Source organism: Colletotrichum siamense, assembly GCF_013390195.1.
Source record: "Colletotrichum siamense strain Cg363 chromosome Unknown KSG_Cg363_contig01, whole genome shotgun sequence".
Lineage (NCBI taxonomy): Eukaryota > Fungi > Ascomycota > Sordariomycetes > Glomerellales > Glomerellaceae > Colletotrichum > Colletotrichum siamense.
The window spans coordinates 2,646,249-2,662,106 of record NW_023501014.1 but is presented as its reverse complement, the minus strand read 5'-3'; the positions used below and the strand labels follow the sequence as shown (position 1 = coordinate 2,662,106).

At 54.1% G+C, this 15,858-nt stretch overlaps 5 protein-coding genes across 5 annotated transcripts; 2 read left to right on the top strand and 3 right to left on the bottom strand.

The window, feature by feature from the left end:
* Positions 1–768: 768 nt before the first annotated feature.
* brr2 (Pre-mRNA-splicing factor brr2) lies at positions 769–7,431 on the bottom strand (the record flags this gene model as incomplete). Its single annotated transcript, XM_036632531.1, has 2 exons — positions 769–1,300; positions 1,358–7,431. The coding sequence occupies 2 exons, from the start codon at positions 7,429–7,431 to the stop codon at positions 769–771; spliced, it is 6,606 nt and encodes a 2,201-aa protein (XP_036501951.1).
* Positions 7,432–8,010: 579 nt separating this feature from the next.
* On the top strand, positions 8,011–9,555 carry CGCS363_v000681 (uncharacterized protein; the record flags this gene model as incomplete). Its single annotated transcript, XM_036632530.1, has 1 exon — positions 8,011–9,555. One exon carries the CDS (start codon positions 8,011–8,013, stop codon positions 9,553–9,555), a length of 1,545 nt encoding a protein of 514 aa, XP_036501950.1.
* Positions 9,556–9,660: 105 nt separating this feature from the next.
* Positions 9,661–10,980, bottom strand: RFC2 (Replication factor C subunit 2; the record flags this gene model as incomplete). The annotated part of the gene is made up of 4 exons (XM_036632529.1): positions 9,661–9,831; positions 9,882–10,664; positions 10,733–10,811; positions 10,868–10,980. The coding sequence occupies 4 exons, from the start codon at positions 10,978–10,980 to the stop codon at positions 9,661–9,663; spliced, it is 1,146 nt and encodes a 381-aa protein (XP_036501949.1).
* Positions 10,981–12,501: 1,521 nt separating this feature from the next.
* UBE2Z (Ubiquitin-conjugating enzyme E2 Z) lies at positions 12,502–14,347 on the top strand (the record flags this gene model as incomplete). Its single annotated transcript, XM_036632528.1, has 9 exons — positions 12,502–12,534; positions 12,644–12,677; positions 12,737–12,831; positions 12,888–12,909; positions 12,963–13,059; positions 13,125–13,136; positions 13,187–13,355; positions 13,414–14,285; positions 14,338–14,347. 9 exons carry the CDS (start codon positions 12,502–12,504, stop codon positions 14,345–14,347), a joined length of 1,344 nt encoding a protein of 447 aa, XP_036502572.1.
* Positions 14,348–14,884: 537 nt separating this feature from the next.
* CGCS363_v000678 (uncharacterized protein) lies at positions 14,885–15,790 on the bottom strand (the record flags this gene model as incomplete). The annotated part of the gene is made up of 1 exon (XM_036632527.1): positions 14,885–15,790. The coding sequence occupies one exon, from the start codon at positions 15,788–15,790 to the stop codon at positions 14,885–14,887; it is 906 nt and encodes a 301-aa protein (XP_036502573.1).
* Between the last annotated feature and the right edge of the window lie 68 nt (positions 15,791–15,858).

Genomic DNA, 15,858 nt, shown 5'->3' with positions numbered 1-15,858 from the left:
AAGCTGGCTGAACTGAAGATGATGAGCGCAATTGGGAGCTCCCCGTGTTGTGGTAGCGAAAAAAAGGCGACGGGCTGGAAAAAGATGAACGCAGAAACTCTTGGAGGTTGGACGCGGATGACGGCGAACACGTGACCGGGTGGTGACCAGGTGCTGCTGATCCACAGGGAACGAGTGAAATCGCGGAGTCTCAGTTGCAGTGCGGTGAGTAGTGTAGAGGGACGTGACGCTCGCCGGGCGTGTGTGGCCCGGTCAATGCCACCGTCCACGTCCACCTCCCAGCGCCCAGCCCATCATAATCACAACACAGCCACCCCTTCCCCCTTGACATAAGTACCTTTCCTAGGCATCTCACAACACGCTACGTGCCCTATTGAGCCCAAGAATCACGGACGACGGCAACCTGGTCCCTCATTTTATTTTTTGACTTTCTTCATGCTGTCCATGTCCATCCGAATCGGTAGAAGTCTCGTCCGCGTGATAGTCCTGGTTGAGCAACTATGTCCGGGATCCGCCCGCCAACTCGACCACTGAAGCACCACCCTCCGAAACTACTGTCGCACCGCACACAGTCTGCGCAACCGGACATCAGGCGACTCGATCCTGTCGAATGAGGACAAGAGTTGCCCGTGGTTTGCCGCCAGCGAGAAGACGATTCGACTTTGTTCGAAATTTGTCTATTACCTCCTCAAACTCCTCTCGATCGAATATTGTACACATAGAGATCTCGTACTGATGGCGTGCCTCTGCCCAACTCGGGGGGGCAATCTACTCATCGTCTTCTTCCTCGTCGCTATCGTCCACGTCCATGCCTTCCGCGGCTTCGATGGAGAACTCGCGCTCCTGGTCCACTCCGACATAGCTGTCGCTCATTAGGAACAACTTCAAGTTATGCTTACCAGCTGTCGGGACTGTAAACTCCAGCTTGACCTTGAGCTCGCGGCCAATTGTGACACGCTTGATTGCGAGCAGGTTCTTCGTGCCTTCTTCGCCCACGACTAGCCACCAATTCTCCAGCTTCTTGGCCGGGTAGAACGGCGCATGCACAGTGGGGTCGAATTCCTCCTCTTCATCGACGTTGCGCTGGATGTGCACACTTAGATAAGCAGGCTCATTGGCCCTAATATCCTCCTCGTCCAAGATGCTGTGTTCGAGCTCAATGTCAGGGTACTTGTCGTTGGTGAACGCCGCAGCCTGAGCCAGTTGGTTCTGGCTAAGCCCAAGACGTTTGATCAACTTGGCATAGTCAGGGTTCTCCTCGGGGTTCATCGCCTCCATGAAGTCAAATATATCCTTGATACTGGAGAGAAGATCAGAGTTAGCGTTGCAAATCTCCATTGGTGATACTGGTACATACCCAAATTCGTTGGCCACCTTGACGACCTCAGGCGTGAAATGAGGAATCTGCTTCAAGGGGCTGTCACGGTCCCACATGGCCTGCACAACCATCTGTGACATCTCCATGGCGTTCATGGCGTTGAGGTGACCGTCCGATGAGAGAATGTCAACCGTGGCGCTCAGCAGGCTGAGCACCTTGGAAATGATGACCTCTTGGTCCTTCGCAAGGTCGATTGGCAGCTGCATCCTAGAGAAGTGTGCTTGAAGGAGAACGAACGACTTGAAATGCGCCGAGTCGTAAACAGGATCTGACATCTTGACGGGGATGCGGTCGTAGATGCGGCGGAGGATACCCTCCTCGTGTCTCCTGATCTGGATCGCCTCGAACTCGGTAGCTGACGTGATAATCTCCAAGACACCCTTCAACTTTGTCTTTGCGCTCAGCGATAGAAGGAATGTCTGCATGGTGATGTAGGATATGTTGTAGTAGGCGGCAATCATGGCTGCGTTCTGGGGGGCGACTGAACCATCGTCCTCGTCAAGCTCAATGATCTTGGAGTCGCTCAGCTCTTGCAAGGTGGTCTGGATGAGATCTGACATGTAATCGCTGAGTCCCTCCTCTGTCGTGCTGGTCAAACTGTAGAAGCTTGGGTTCGCGAGAAGCCGCCTGTAGAAGTACGTGAACGTCGTCCAGTTGATGGCATCGTCACCAGATTCAATCATCTTGGTGCTGATCTCGGTCACAAACGCGTCGTGGAGGTAGTTATGCAAGTGTGATTCGACGGGGAGCGCTTCGTTCAGGAACTTCTTGTAGAAATCTCTCTTCGCTGCTGGAAGCATGAGGACGCCACGACCTCTGCCGTCCTTGGAGGGGCGAAGGGCCTTGCCGAACATGTGAAGCACCTCGCTAAGGGAGTAGTCGATGTAACGGTGCTCACGACCCTCGAAGTATTGCGTGCCCATGACAATGACGAGATGAGCAGTGCTGTTCAATTCCCAGCATACGTCACGGGAAGCAACCAAAACCTGGATCGCACCGTGCTCATACAGATGTTTGACGATACGCTTGTCGCTCTGGCTCAAGGCCTCGTGGTAGTACCCAACACCGTGGGAAAGGGCCTCAGCAAGTGCCTCCTCGTTGATACGCTCAAGGAGGGGTCGTAATTGCTCGGGCTCAGCGTGTAAGAAGCGGTCCTCATCGTCATCCATAAACGCCGCTGTCAGCAAATCACGGGTAGTGGCTCGCGTCTGCTTCCGGCTCGGCACGAAGACAATGGCAGGCTTGTCAGCAGACATCTGAGTGATGGCCAGATATGTCGGCTTCGCCATTGACAGCATCAGCGAAGGGAAATGAGGGTTGGTGTATGATTGTATATGCAGTTCAAGGGGAACCGGTCGAACGTGCGGGCTGAAGTTGTAGATGTCATGCTTCTTAGCGTCAATCCATTCTCCAAGATCGCGAGCGTTGGCAAGAGAGACACCCAGAGCAATGATCCTCATGGGGAGCTCCGTTTGAGTTCTAATGTAGTGCATCCTCGAGATAATGATCTCGTAGACGTAACCCATGTTGTTGCCCAAAAGGTGAGCCTCATCAGCGATGAAAAGCTCAACGGTCGAAACATTCTTTCTGCGCTTCCACTGGCGAGACAGGACATCCCACTGAACGGGGGTGGCGAGGACTAGGTCGCTACGTTCCAGAATCTTCAGGTCCGTTGTTGTCTCTCCTGTGAGCTTCTCGATAGTCTTGCCGCCACGCAGGCCATTCAGTCGCTTTTGCCAGTCATCCAGGCGCAAGTCAACCAGCTCCTGGAAGGGTGCTATGTAGACGGCGCGACCAGCATCGGGCTTAGACCAATGACGCAGAAGCGAGAATTCGGCGCACACAGTCTTGCCACTGCCTGTTGGCGCACCAACAAAGACGTTTTGGTCGGTGTTGTAAAGAGAGTTAAAGGTTTGTGTCTGAATGCGGTTGAAGTTGTCCCAACTGGGATACAGCTTGGTGTACTCCTTGACCTTCAGGGCGGAAACAGGCAGCGGCTGAAGCTCGAGAAGCTCGGTATGAGGAGGGAACCTCTCGGGCAGAATCAGCTTATGGAAGGACACGGGTAGTCTTGTTTCCGAGTGCATCCAGCGGTCCGAGATGACGGAAATGAAATAGTTTGGAGGCATGGGTTCCGTGATCGGAACCGTAAAGTCAACGATGTGCTCGTTGGATTCGGACTCAGCGTACTCCTTGCGAAGCAGGAATTGATCGCTGAAGAGGATATCCTCGCCATCGCAATCTTCGACGAAAACCCAGAAGCTCTCTGCGGGGCCGTGAACTTCAACATCCCACTCAAAATTGGGCGTAATGCTGAGCTCGACTCGAAGCATAGATCTGGTCAACGGCTGAACTTGCGCCTGTACCTCAACCCTGGGGAACTTGGCAACCAGCCCGCAGACAGTCCTACCGGCCTTAGGCATACCGAGAAGCTCACCCATGCGAGGAGGATCGAGGTCGAAGTAGCTACTCCAAGACACCTCAATTCTCTCCGACTTTTGCACAATATCCCTTGGACAACTGGGGAATTGGCGGAGTGGCGACATTGTGGGCCACATCCTCTTCTCAGCCATCTTGCAGAGGTCCAGTGCGGTCTTCGCGACAGACGCCCATCCCTTCTTCATGGTGATTTCAAAGATGGCGCGCAAGATACGACCAGCAGACTGAGTGACGTAGACCATATCAGCCATGAGAGCAAGGCCGTCTAGCTTGAGTCGTGAGATGTAGGCCTGCAGAAGCACGTTGATCTTGGCGTGAGGCTCCTCAATGCTCTCCTTGACCGGAATGGGAACTCTGCCTAGCAACTTGGCAAGCTCGAGCTTCTCGTCTTGGCGAACTGGAATGTACTTGAACTCTGCGCTGAGCGAGAAGACACGGAAGAGCTCGATGGTCGTGATGGACGGCTGGATGAGGTTGTTGTAGGTGTCCATGGAACCATGGGTGATGTAGTAGTGCGACGCGATGCGACCAAGTTCTGTTGACTGGAGCCTTCCGGTTTTCTCGTCATACTTGACGAGATTTGACTTTCTGAGGACCGTCGCCGCGGAGTGGATGAGGTCGACTCGTTTTTGTTCCAAAGCTTCATCGTCTTCATATTCCGCACCAACTTGGTAAAGACCTGGAGACCGCAGCATACGGACAAACAGGTACGTGTAGCCAAGCCACTCGACACCCTCATCTCTACTCCTAACATTACCGAGCACGATCTCAGCATTCAGGTTGTCCACTAGGCGACTGACGAACTGACTCTCAATCGGTAATTGTTGGTTGAGAAGTGACAGATAGTACTGGATCTCGTTTTGAGTCGTGATGATGATACCTTCTCCGTATGTGTCGAATTGCGGGCGACCGGCACGACCAAGCATCTGCAAGACGTCCTGGGGACTAAGCTCGACCCAGCTACCCTTCTCTGGAGAGTAAACCGAGGTTCCCTTGATGATGACAGTATGAGCGGGCAAATTGACACCCCAGGCGAGGGTGGCTGTGCAGACCAAAACTTGGATAGCACCTCTAGCAAACAGATCCTCGACATCGGTACGATCAATACGGTTCATACCAGCGTGGTGGATACCGAAACCGTAGGGCAGGATGTCTTTCAGATCCTTATCGGTGGCTTGACTGGCGGCCTCATTGAGCACTTCACGACTACCGGCATCGTGACGTAGGATCTGGTTTATAGTATCCATCTCGAGCGCCTTGTCTCTGATGTACCGGGCAGTCTTGGCAGTTTCCTTTCGCGAGTGAACGAAGATGAGCATCTGGTTCCTATTGGCGCCAACATGCTCAATGACCTTGTTGTAGGTGACGTCGTTCATGGTCTTCAACTGCTTGATGGCCTTGCGATCCGTGACGCCAATGAATTCCTGGCGCAGGGGGCAAGGACGGAAGCTGCCGTCAAAGTGGAAAAGGCCGCTGTTGATGTCCACACGGAGGAAGCTAGCGACATCCTTGTAGTTAGGCAGCGTTGCGGACAACCCAACCAGACGAACAGGCTCGCCAGTCTGCTCAGTCTTGCGAATGGTTCTACTGACGATGCTCTCGAGAACCGGACCACGGTCGTCGTGGAGCAGATGGATCTCGTCGATAATAACCAAACGAACCAAGTTCGTGTAAGTCATATCTGTCGCCTTTCTCGTGATGACGTCCCACTTCTCAGGCGTGGTGACGATAATCTGGGTTTCAGCAATTTGTTGCTTGGTGAGTTGTCGATCACCAGTCAATTCAGATACCTTGACGCCGTAAGGCTCAAGCCTCTTGCCGAAGTTGCCGACTTGTTCTTGAACCAAAGCCTTCAGAGGAGCGATGTACACAATCTTGAAGGCGTCCAGGTCGATATCACCAGTCTCAGAATTGCGGTTCTTGCCAAGCTCTCGCAAAATGGTAAGCATAGCCACGTTCGTCTTTCCACTACCAGTGGGAGCACAGATAAGCATGTTGCCGTCGTCTCCGAACGCTGTTGGGTAGCACTTGGACTGGATCTTGTTCAAAGACTTGGCAGTGCTGAAAGGCAGACGGGACCATTCGGGCATATCAGTGATGGGAATGAGAGAGTCGCCTGGCTCGTTGCGTTTCTTGGGCGCAGGGACGTGGATTTCCTCGTAGCCCTTGAAGGTCCGTTTTGTTGAGCCCTCAGGTAGCCGGACCTTGGGATTGCTCATCAGATGGTTGCCCTGGTCAAACACTAAGTTCTCCAGGTTGATCAGTTTCCGCGGCTGCAGCCCACCGACCAAGCCCTGAGGGCGTTCTGGTTCGGGTGCGGGTGCGTTAAGTGATGACGTGTTGTCGATGTCCATCTTAATCTCCATCTTCCGCTTTTCATCCGTCTTCTTCCCGAACTTCTCGTTGAGAATCCACTGGAGGCCCTCCGAAGCCATCTCACGCTCCACGACAGCCTTTGCCTCTTCCGTCTCAGCTCTTGAGTGGCGGGTCAACCATACAACCTTCTCCCGGTTCTCGATGAGCAGCTGGACCAGTTCATGATGTTCGTAATCAAAGAGCTCCATGAGGTCGTTTTCGATTTCGCGAAGCGATTTTTCATCTCCACCTTGCTCATCTGGCTCGCCGGAGAGGATGCGAAGGGCATGTGTCGCTTTATCGTGTTGTTCGTGGGAATCCTCGTACAGCTTTCCGATCTGTCGCTGCAACCAGAACGCGTCGATATCTCTTGCGGGCACAGTTTTCGTGGGCTTGCCGTCTTGTGCTTGTTTCTTCGGCGCCGAATCGATAATCATGGCATCGTCGTCCATGTCCTCCTTGTCGGCACCGTCTTGAGCTTCCTTGTCTTCGTCTTCCTCGTCAGCTTCCTCGTCTTCAGAAGACTCCTCTCGGACCTCGTTGACGATGCCGCCCTCTTCATCTTCGGAATCCTCGAAGACGACTGCAACACCCTGTCTCTCGTCCATTTCGGCTCCGTCAGCATCAGCTGCGTTAGCATCCATGTCCTCGTCCTCGTCTTGCGCATCGTAGTCTGTGATCTTTTTTCCCAGGTTTACGAGCTCGTTGAACTCTTTGGGGCTCATTGAAACACCGAGGATGTCGTCGACTTCATTCTTCCTTTCCGTGTCCTTGAGGTCATCATCTTTGAGGTATTCCAGGACTACATCCGCAGCACTCAAGACGGTTGACTGGGGCACGTCGCCTAGATTGTCGGATACGATCTTCAGGATCAACTCGTATGTGGCTCGGGTCGCTGCCGTTCTCGGACGATAGTTGATGCCCTCGATGAGCAGGTCTCCGGTTCCCAAGACACCTGTTCCCCTCGCTTGCGCCGCCTCGTTCTTCCTCTTGCGCTGCTCGCGCAGCAGCACATCCTCGCCCTCCTGTAACCTTCCGCGTTCGATTTCGGGCAGACCGGTCTGTTTCTTCTGCTTCGGGGCCGAGTCGCGCGCGACGCGTGCTCCCATGTCGCGAATACTCAGCTTACCGGCGAGAGACTCGGGATCGCCAGTGGCCTCATCGTTTCGTCGCGACACGAAACGACGGTCCGCCTGGAGGACCAGGTTGGACATGGCCGAGTACTTGTACTGAGATACATCGCGGTGTTGGTCCGACATCTTGGCTGTGGGTGGAGGGGTATCGTATCGTTTCGGTTGCGCTCGAGTCTAAGAGTGATGGAGGAGGTGTTGGAGCTTGTCAAACGACAGCATCAGGCGACTTGCGCCGAGTATTTATCCTTGAAAACGCCGTATACCCAACGCGAGTTCTAGACCATCCGTCCGATATTAAGTTGTTGATTTGGTCGTAGCGTTATGTTGATTCAATGGGAAAAGTATCGCTGGATGGACAGGTGGGCGGAGGCGTGTATCAAATGTCTTCGACACCCGTCGCGGAACAAATTTCCTCTGCTTGCTATGGCAAAATCCGGAGGTGGCGCTAGGCGACAAGCGCGTTAGTGGCTGTCCCCGGATGCTTAGGTAGCTTCACGTGACGCCGTGACATCGGCACAGGGTGGAGGTGAGGCCAAACTAATCCACACCACCCCTGAGGTAGGTAGTGTGTGCCTGCCCAACTCAGTTTGGCCGAATATCAACACCGGCCCTAGGTTCTTAAATTTTACTTACACCGAGGCCAAAAAATAAATCAGCGAACCTCCAGGCACCAGTTTCTTGGCTTGATGGCCGGCTACCTCTGAGATGGATCCTGTACCAAAAGCCATTGAGAAAGTTCAGGCATCACTCCAGCCATACATCAAGCCGAGGGAACAGGTCGCTTACATTCGACGCGCCTTGGCTCTTCATCTTCAAGCATGTGGTCAACCAGGACCCATCGAGAGCCCACTGTCTCTCATTGATGCGTCATGCACCATTACTCCGACAAAAGAAGCTAGAGGTCTTCAAAGAGAGTATCTGAGGGCTCTGGACGCAAATATCAAAGCTCGCAACGACTATGAGAATACACGGAATGATACCGCAACGGCACCTCCATCACGGTCCAAGATCGTAGATCCCAGAGATCAGCTGGAGGATCACATAGCTCTAGTAAAGTTACGACAGAAACAACAACGACTTCAGACGGTTCAGAAGTATTTGGACCTCTTGGTGCGCCAGCCGGCAGCCTCTCCGGACTTTCTCGACCTGGAAGTTGTATTCAGAGACTCACCGCCTCTTCCCGATGTGCCAACCGCAGTTGTCAACAGTTTCACAGTCACGAATACGTCAGCAACGACGGATCTGAGTGGGCTGGCGGGGCAGCTGGAAAAGGTCGTCCTCCGAGCCAAGCTACTTTTGCAACGGGAAGAACAGCTGTTGCAGGACGTACGGCAAAGAACTGGCGAATTGGCGGGGCAAGTCAGCGACGAAGCCAAGGCGCATGCCCTGGACACCACGCGTGCTGAACTCATCAACTGGATCGAGACTGAGCTCAGCAAAGCCTCAGGAGAAGGTGAAGATGACTCGTACTCGCAGCGCAACGGGCAGCCAGCGGACAAGACCAACATTGACGAAAAACTGGTGGAAATCAGGGACAAGTACACGAGATACACAGCCGCGCGCAAGTCGCTGCTTCACATGGTCTCTGATGAGACCCAGCCGATCTTAAGACCCGGAGGCGAAGCCGCGAGAGCTTCGCAGAGCGAGGAGATCCCGCCGGCGCCAACCACGCACCTTCTCATCCCGTACCTCGAAAAGCTGCTGGCGCTGTCCCGAGAGCAAAAGGGCATGATCGCGCACAAGTCACACGTCAACAATGTGCTGTCGAAGCAGGCGAAAGAGACACGGCAAGCGCTAGACCATCTCGCGGAAGAAAGTCAGCTTCTTCCCGAGCATCCCATGCCTAAACCCAGGCCAAGGTCGGGCTTCGCCGACGACTTCGCTTCTGCGGTGTCCGAAAAGCAGGCAATGTCCGAGAGAGTCAAGCCTTGGGTATTTGCGGCGGATTCGGCAAAGATCGCAACCCTGGAGGCGGTAGCCGAGAAAATTGAGGAGGGCCAAGTCGCGCTTGAAGGGTCCATGAGTGCCCTTCAGGAAGTCGACCGGCTTCTAGGACAAAATCAGTCCGAGAAAGATGCCGTCGGCGATACTACGGAGGAAGATATTTGGCTTACACAGGGGTCGGCGAGCAAGACCGGAGCAAGGAGGCATGGTGCACATCAGAGGAAGGAGTCAGCGGCCAAGTCTGGGGATATTTGGTCTGCCATCCACGGGGATCTTGGTCTCATCGGTCATGAAGATCATATTTGAAGAGTGGTATATACCCTATACACACATTTTTGCCAGTTCAACGCCTTTAATGTCCAGTCCGGATGCCAATACTTCTTCATTAAAACATCTTCCAAATTTCCTGTATTAATTGTTGCGGCCGCTCATGACGCCCGATATTCTCAACGAAAGGTCAAGAATTGACAGGTGCTCGTCAGCACCATCCACCAATCTTTTGTCTACCTCAGAGAAGATGAGGACAATCTTATTCTTTTGGACGTCGGGAACTGTCTCGTCAAAAACAATGGCTTGGTAGAGCTGATTTTCGTTAGATCGGGGCCTTGTGTACAAGTGGAGGCATTGCGTACCTGAGAAACGACCTGTCCAGCACTCCAGCCGTCTGCAACCATGTCTTCGACAACCTTGGCCACGTTTTGGTATGTGTCGCCTGCGCGCTGTGGGCGGATGGCGCTGACCAGCTTGTCAATCGTGTTCTCGGGGATGACACCGGCGATATCCTCCACAGTCTTGACGGTAACAGGCTTCTTGTCAACGTCCATGGCATCATCTGCCGACTTCTCCTCGTTACCAGCACCAACCAGTCTCGCCGCACTCTGCAAAAAGGTGATGGCTTTTCGCAAGTCACCCTCGCTGCACTTGATGAGCGCGTCAACAGCACCGTCTTCAAGCTGAACACCCTCATTCTGTGCGATGTCCTCAAGCCTCCTCTTAGCATTGCCCTGATCCAGGCTCTTGAAGCGGAATTTGCTGCAACGACTGGCGAGCGGGTCGATAATGCGGGTGACATAGTTGCAAATCAGGCAGAAGCGTGTGATCTTGCTGTATGTCTCCATGGTGCGGCGAAGAGCACTCTGGGCGTCCTGGGTCATGGAGTCGGCCTCGTCGAGGATGATAATCTTGAAGGGTGGAACGGGGTATCTCTTCTTGTATTCGGCCGTCGGGTTCGTTAACTGCATGCGGGCGAAGTCCTTGACCTTCTCACGGACGATGGAGATTCCTCGCTCGTCGGAGGCGTTGAGCTCCAGGACTCGTGACTTCATCATTTCGGGGCCGTAGAGCTCCTTGGCGAGGGCCAAGACTGTTGATGTTTTTCCGGTACCGGGAGGTCCGTAGAAGAGCATGTGTGGAAGCTTCGGAATGGAGTCAGCATGCAGGTCAAGGTTTCGTGGGTTTCGTAGCGTATCGTGGGTAGACGCACGTTGGAAGCCTGTAGCGTCCGCTGCAGGACTGTAACGGTGTGATCTTGAGCGGTGACATCGCTGAGGGTCTTTGGACGGCTATCATCGACGGTTAGCATGCTTTGAACCCATAGCGATTGCCAAATAATCCTTACTATTTCTCAACCCAAGGCTGCGCTCTCGGAGGCTGGGAAGACTTCTCCTGCTTCTGGGCTGCCCCGTTTGCAGCGGCCGCCTTCCTGGCCTTGAGGTCGAAGAAGCTCGCCATTTAAAATTTGGTAATATGTTTCTTTATCGAAGGTTTCGGTCGGGCTGGATTCCGAATTGAGGCCGATCGTCAATTGTCGCTGTAGGTCGGTCGTGCCGCGGTCGTGGTGACGGTTGGAAAATCAATTAAGCTAGACGCGTTGCTCGTGGAGTTGACGCGTACTGGTAGCTTTGGCCGACAGGGGTCTGAACTGACCGCGTCTAGACTGGAACCCCGCGGTGCCCCACCGACAGGTAGGTGCCTTGCCTGAATGTGACGCAAAGCTTCCCTCTGGCGTCTCATTTGCATCCTCCAGCCAGGTGTGCCGAAAAGAAGGCAGGCTCTTGCTGCTTCTTGCAGGCTTTCTCGATTTCTGAAATTTCTATAAATTTCAATCAGTCAACAAGCAATATGCGCGCGCATGCGGTTATCTATCAAACGGTAGCATGACGGCATGCAAATGCACGAAATCTCAACTCCTTTCCGCATGGTTAATTTTATAAATTTGGCAATTCAGTTCCTCCTAAACTATGCCAGCTAGATCTCGAACAAAGCAGGCAGTAAACATATCGTCCAACTGGAAGTATGATGCCGATACCCGATGGTGTTGTGGATACCTGCAATAGAACGGAACATGAGAACCAAGGATGAACACAAAGCTGTGCTGTGATAGCAGGATGAGGTATCAATTAGTACCTTTACGCCCAGCAGGCCTTGATAAGATATGCAGATACGCCGTCATCGTCTCACCTCAATGTCCGCTGGTCCAAGGCATTGTAACACGGTTAGATGCGGTTATGGAACCTTGACAAATAGCCTGCAGGAAGGGATCATGTTGCTGCTCTGAACAGGAGGCTATTTCTAGGCAACAGAGAGTTTAGAAACCGCATACCTTAAACCCTTCCACTGCCTCGCGACATCCAGGCTGCTCGGCGTCACTACCTAGATACCTCCCGTCACTGAAGGCTCAGGCTCAAGACGGGACCAGCACCCGGAGCGATCATCCGTCGGCCACTGTGGGGCTATCCGTCCCGTACTGGGTAGGAGGCACCTGGAGGCGACCCGTGGACGGAATTTAGAGAGGCAATGGCGGCGCTCCCACCACACTGCAGCGATTCTCCTGCATCAAACACCCAGACTGGGACGCTAAAATTACCCCTCATGCCCCGCCAAACTGCCGATTTAGAGCAGCTGCCTCAACCTAACGTTCCATTCTCTCACTTTCATACTCGGACCCAGTCGCTTCCACCGTCTTGCGCCTGCACAAAGAGGTAGCCTGCCTGTGAATTTCGCCCTGCGAAAGCCGCCTGCCAACCAGCCAACGGAAGGCGCATTTGTTCACCTGCATAACCCATTTTACTTACCTTACCCGACCTCTTCTTCGTCTGTCAGGCTCTCGGGCCGCCCTCTTTCGTTCACTTTGATCTGTCCCCACGAGAGGAGAGTCTTTAGACCGGGCGACATTCAGAGACGCCCTTTCCCGGAATATAGCCCACCAGAAGTTGAGTAGGGAGCTACCAAGCGCCCAGCCGAGCCGTCAGCATGGCTGATCAATCCATCATTCGCATCACCAAGGTAGCCACACTTCCGTCCCACCTCCGCCTCCCTCACCTTACCTTGCCTCGCCTCCCCCAAACATGGAATGAGGGGTCGGAATTAGAAGGCTAACGGTCGCGTCGTGCAGGAGTTGAGCGACATCCAGCGCACTTCAGATTTGTGTACGAATCCCCTCTGCCGCAGCTCCTCAGGCTGACACTTTCGCTAACCTGTCGGACAGCGCTGGCCGTTGCCTGCCGAGATGTCGATGTTCGCAACGTTAAGGCGTTGATCATTGGTCCTCACGACACGCCCTACGAGTTCGGTTTCTTCGAGGTATGTTGGTAATCATCTGGTTGCTCAGCGTGTCGCGTTGCTAATTACTGTTCCAGTTTGCGATCAGATTCAATAAGGGTACGTTTGCGTGGTTGCGAAGCAAACAACTTCAGGGACTAACCGCAACGCAGACTACCCGCGCAAGTCTCCCAATGTTAACGGCATCACAACGAACGGCGGACGCTGTCGCTTCAATCCCAATATCTATGCATCTGGCAAGGTTTGCTTGTAGGTCTCCCGCTCCGCCTATCGCTGGGCGCATACTTTGGTGCTAGATACTGACGTTGCCGCAGGTCAATCTTGGGGTATGGCTAATGGTTCAATCCGACCGAAACCCGAACTGACGGAAACACAGCACTTGGCGCGGCGAGCGTGGCGAGGAGTGGTCGGCCGCGCAGGGTCTCGAGTCGATCCTTATTTCTATCCAGAGTCTGATGTCGAGCAATCCTTACGAGAACGAGCCAGGTTTCGAAGAGGCAAACGAAGCGTCGGACAAGAAGCATCAGAAGGATTATGTGCAGAAGGTAAACGACGTGCGATTTGGCGATGCAGAGACAACGCATGGCTAATCATACAAGCTAGATCCGTCATGAGACCCTCCGCATCTCCATCATCCAGCGCCTTGAGGAATACCTGGGACTGACCCCCGAGGGCGTCTCTATCGCCCAGCAATCCGCTGCTGAGCAAGATATCGACATGGACACCGAGGACATGGACGACACCAGCGTTCCGTTCGAACCCTTCAAGGACCTATGCAAGCGCAGATTTCTCTGGTACTACGACAATTACCTAAGTGCTGTTCAGAAGGCCAAGACAGAGGTCAAGGATCACCAGGCGTTCGCTCGCATGCCGTTTGAAGGAGCTAGCAACTCCATGGATGGCAAGTTCAACTACACCGAGCTGGAGAGACGGTTGCGCAACATCAAGGCGGCCCTCGATAATGAGCTTGTCAAGTGGGCGAAGGAGGGTCAGATTGCGAGCGACAAGGAGATGACGGTCTCGGTCAACCTGCGCCACCAGTACGAGCAGGTCGTGCAGGCATTCAAGCGCCAGGACATCCCCCACGACGTGCAACTGGAAGACAACAACCCTTTCGTCTGGGTCATTACCTACTTTGGACGGCCGATGACCAACCTTGATGGCGGTCTCTTCCGTATCAAGATCCACTTCAGCCCTCGTTTCCCCGAGGAACAACCTCGCGTGAAATTCAACACTCGCATCTTCCACCATCGGATCGCCGAGGATGGCACAGCTTGCTACTTCCCCAACAATCTGCGCAAAGATGACGTTCGCTCTCATATTGAGGCCGTCTTTGCCGCATTGGAAGAAGAGGACCCCGCCTACGATCCCCGCACATTGGTCAACCCAGAGGCTCACAAGCTCTACTGGGGCGGCGCTGATGAGCGGAAGAACTACAACCGTCGTCTCCGGAGGTCTGTTCAGCAAAGCATGGAGTAAGTTACTAAAGCCGGTCTAAAAGGGTACACCTTTGCTAATCCAACTCAGTGATTTCTGAGTAATTGCGCTGCTTGCGCTCTCGGCGCTGGGCGAAGAGGCGTTGGAAGCGCAGAGATTTGACGCCTCAAAAGGCAATCCACTTGCGCAGATCGGAACCTTCCATAGGAAGTTATGAGTCTGCAGTTTTGGAGGATTTGCCATTAATCATAGCTGCAGGGGGCCTGCTCTTTGACCATGGATTCTGGTTTATCAAGTTCTGCACAGGACGGGACGGCGTTTATAAGGCATAGGAATCATGCATACCAGGAATGGGTTTGGGATTGTCCCGTTAGACTCCAGTAGATACCTCGAGTAATGACGCAACGAACTAGCTCTTCTCAAGAGATGTCACGAGCCTCTTTTTCAACGTTGATTTATTTATTTTTGAATACCCTAGTCGTAAACGATGCCAGACAACAACGCCATCCCATCGTATGCAAACCACAGCGAACGCCTCATAATCTCATAACCATCCGTGAAAAGTCGTCCCTCATCATGCCAGTCTAATCATAGGAGGCCGGGGCGTCATACCCCGTAGCGAACGCAGCAAACAAATTCATTTCTTAGCCCCTTTTGCTTTCTTGTCGATCCTGTCCTTACCAGGAGTGTAAGGAGCTGCTACACCGACATACGGCCGCTGATTTCCTCCAGGAACTCCCGTGAACTCGTATGTTCCGCTGGGGCCCATCGTCACCGGTGCGCCCTGGCTTGGCCGCGCTATTTGGTCCGCATGCAGCCTGTCCAATGATTCTCCAACCACGGCGTATTGAGACCAGTTGATGGGCGGACAGCGCACCACGTTTTGTGGTTTGGGAAGAGATTCCCATGGCCTGGGTTCTGGTGCCTTGCCCTGGCCAGCAGTTACACCCTCCATCTTCGCTCGCTTGACCCCCTCTTCATCATCAGAATCCGAGTCCGACTCTGGAAATAACTTGTCACCCTGGGCATGCACCTTACCAGCCCCAAGGTCGGCAAGGAATTCTGCTGGGTCGCCAAGGGCAGCGATCTTGGCTTGGTTGAGCCCCTGTATATCCGCGGCGGCCTTCTTCTGTTGTAGTTGGAGGATGGAGATGGCTGACTTGAGGGCCAGGACGTCTGGGTTCGATTCAAAGTCGATGGGCTCCGGTCGCGGAGGAGGGATGGCCGAGGTAGCGGCTGTGGCCGGCTGAGTGGAGTGTGTGAAGACAGGACGGCCAGCGGCGAAGGGGGCGGCAGGGTCGGCGAGACGAGCGGGGGGTAGGGTCGGTGTTATGGGGCTGATGGGGGGCCGGGCGGGGGACGATGAACGGGAGGAGCGCGGAGGGGTCTGCGCTGGGGGGTTTGTTGCGCCGGCCGCGGAGGACGAGGAAGCTGCGGCGGCTGGGGCGCCTGGAGCACCGGCAGCAGCCGCAGACGTAGATGGCGGCGGGGCGTTCGATGCGCGCGGGGAGAGAGCGTCTGTTTGTATCGTGAGGCCAGGCATTGTGAGCGAGGCTGGAGTGGCTCGCGACAAGTTGGCACTGGTTTTGTTTGTTTTGCTGGTGGTGTGGT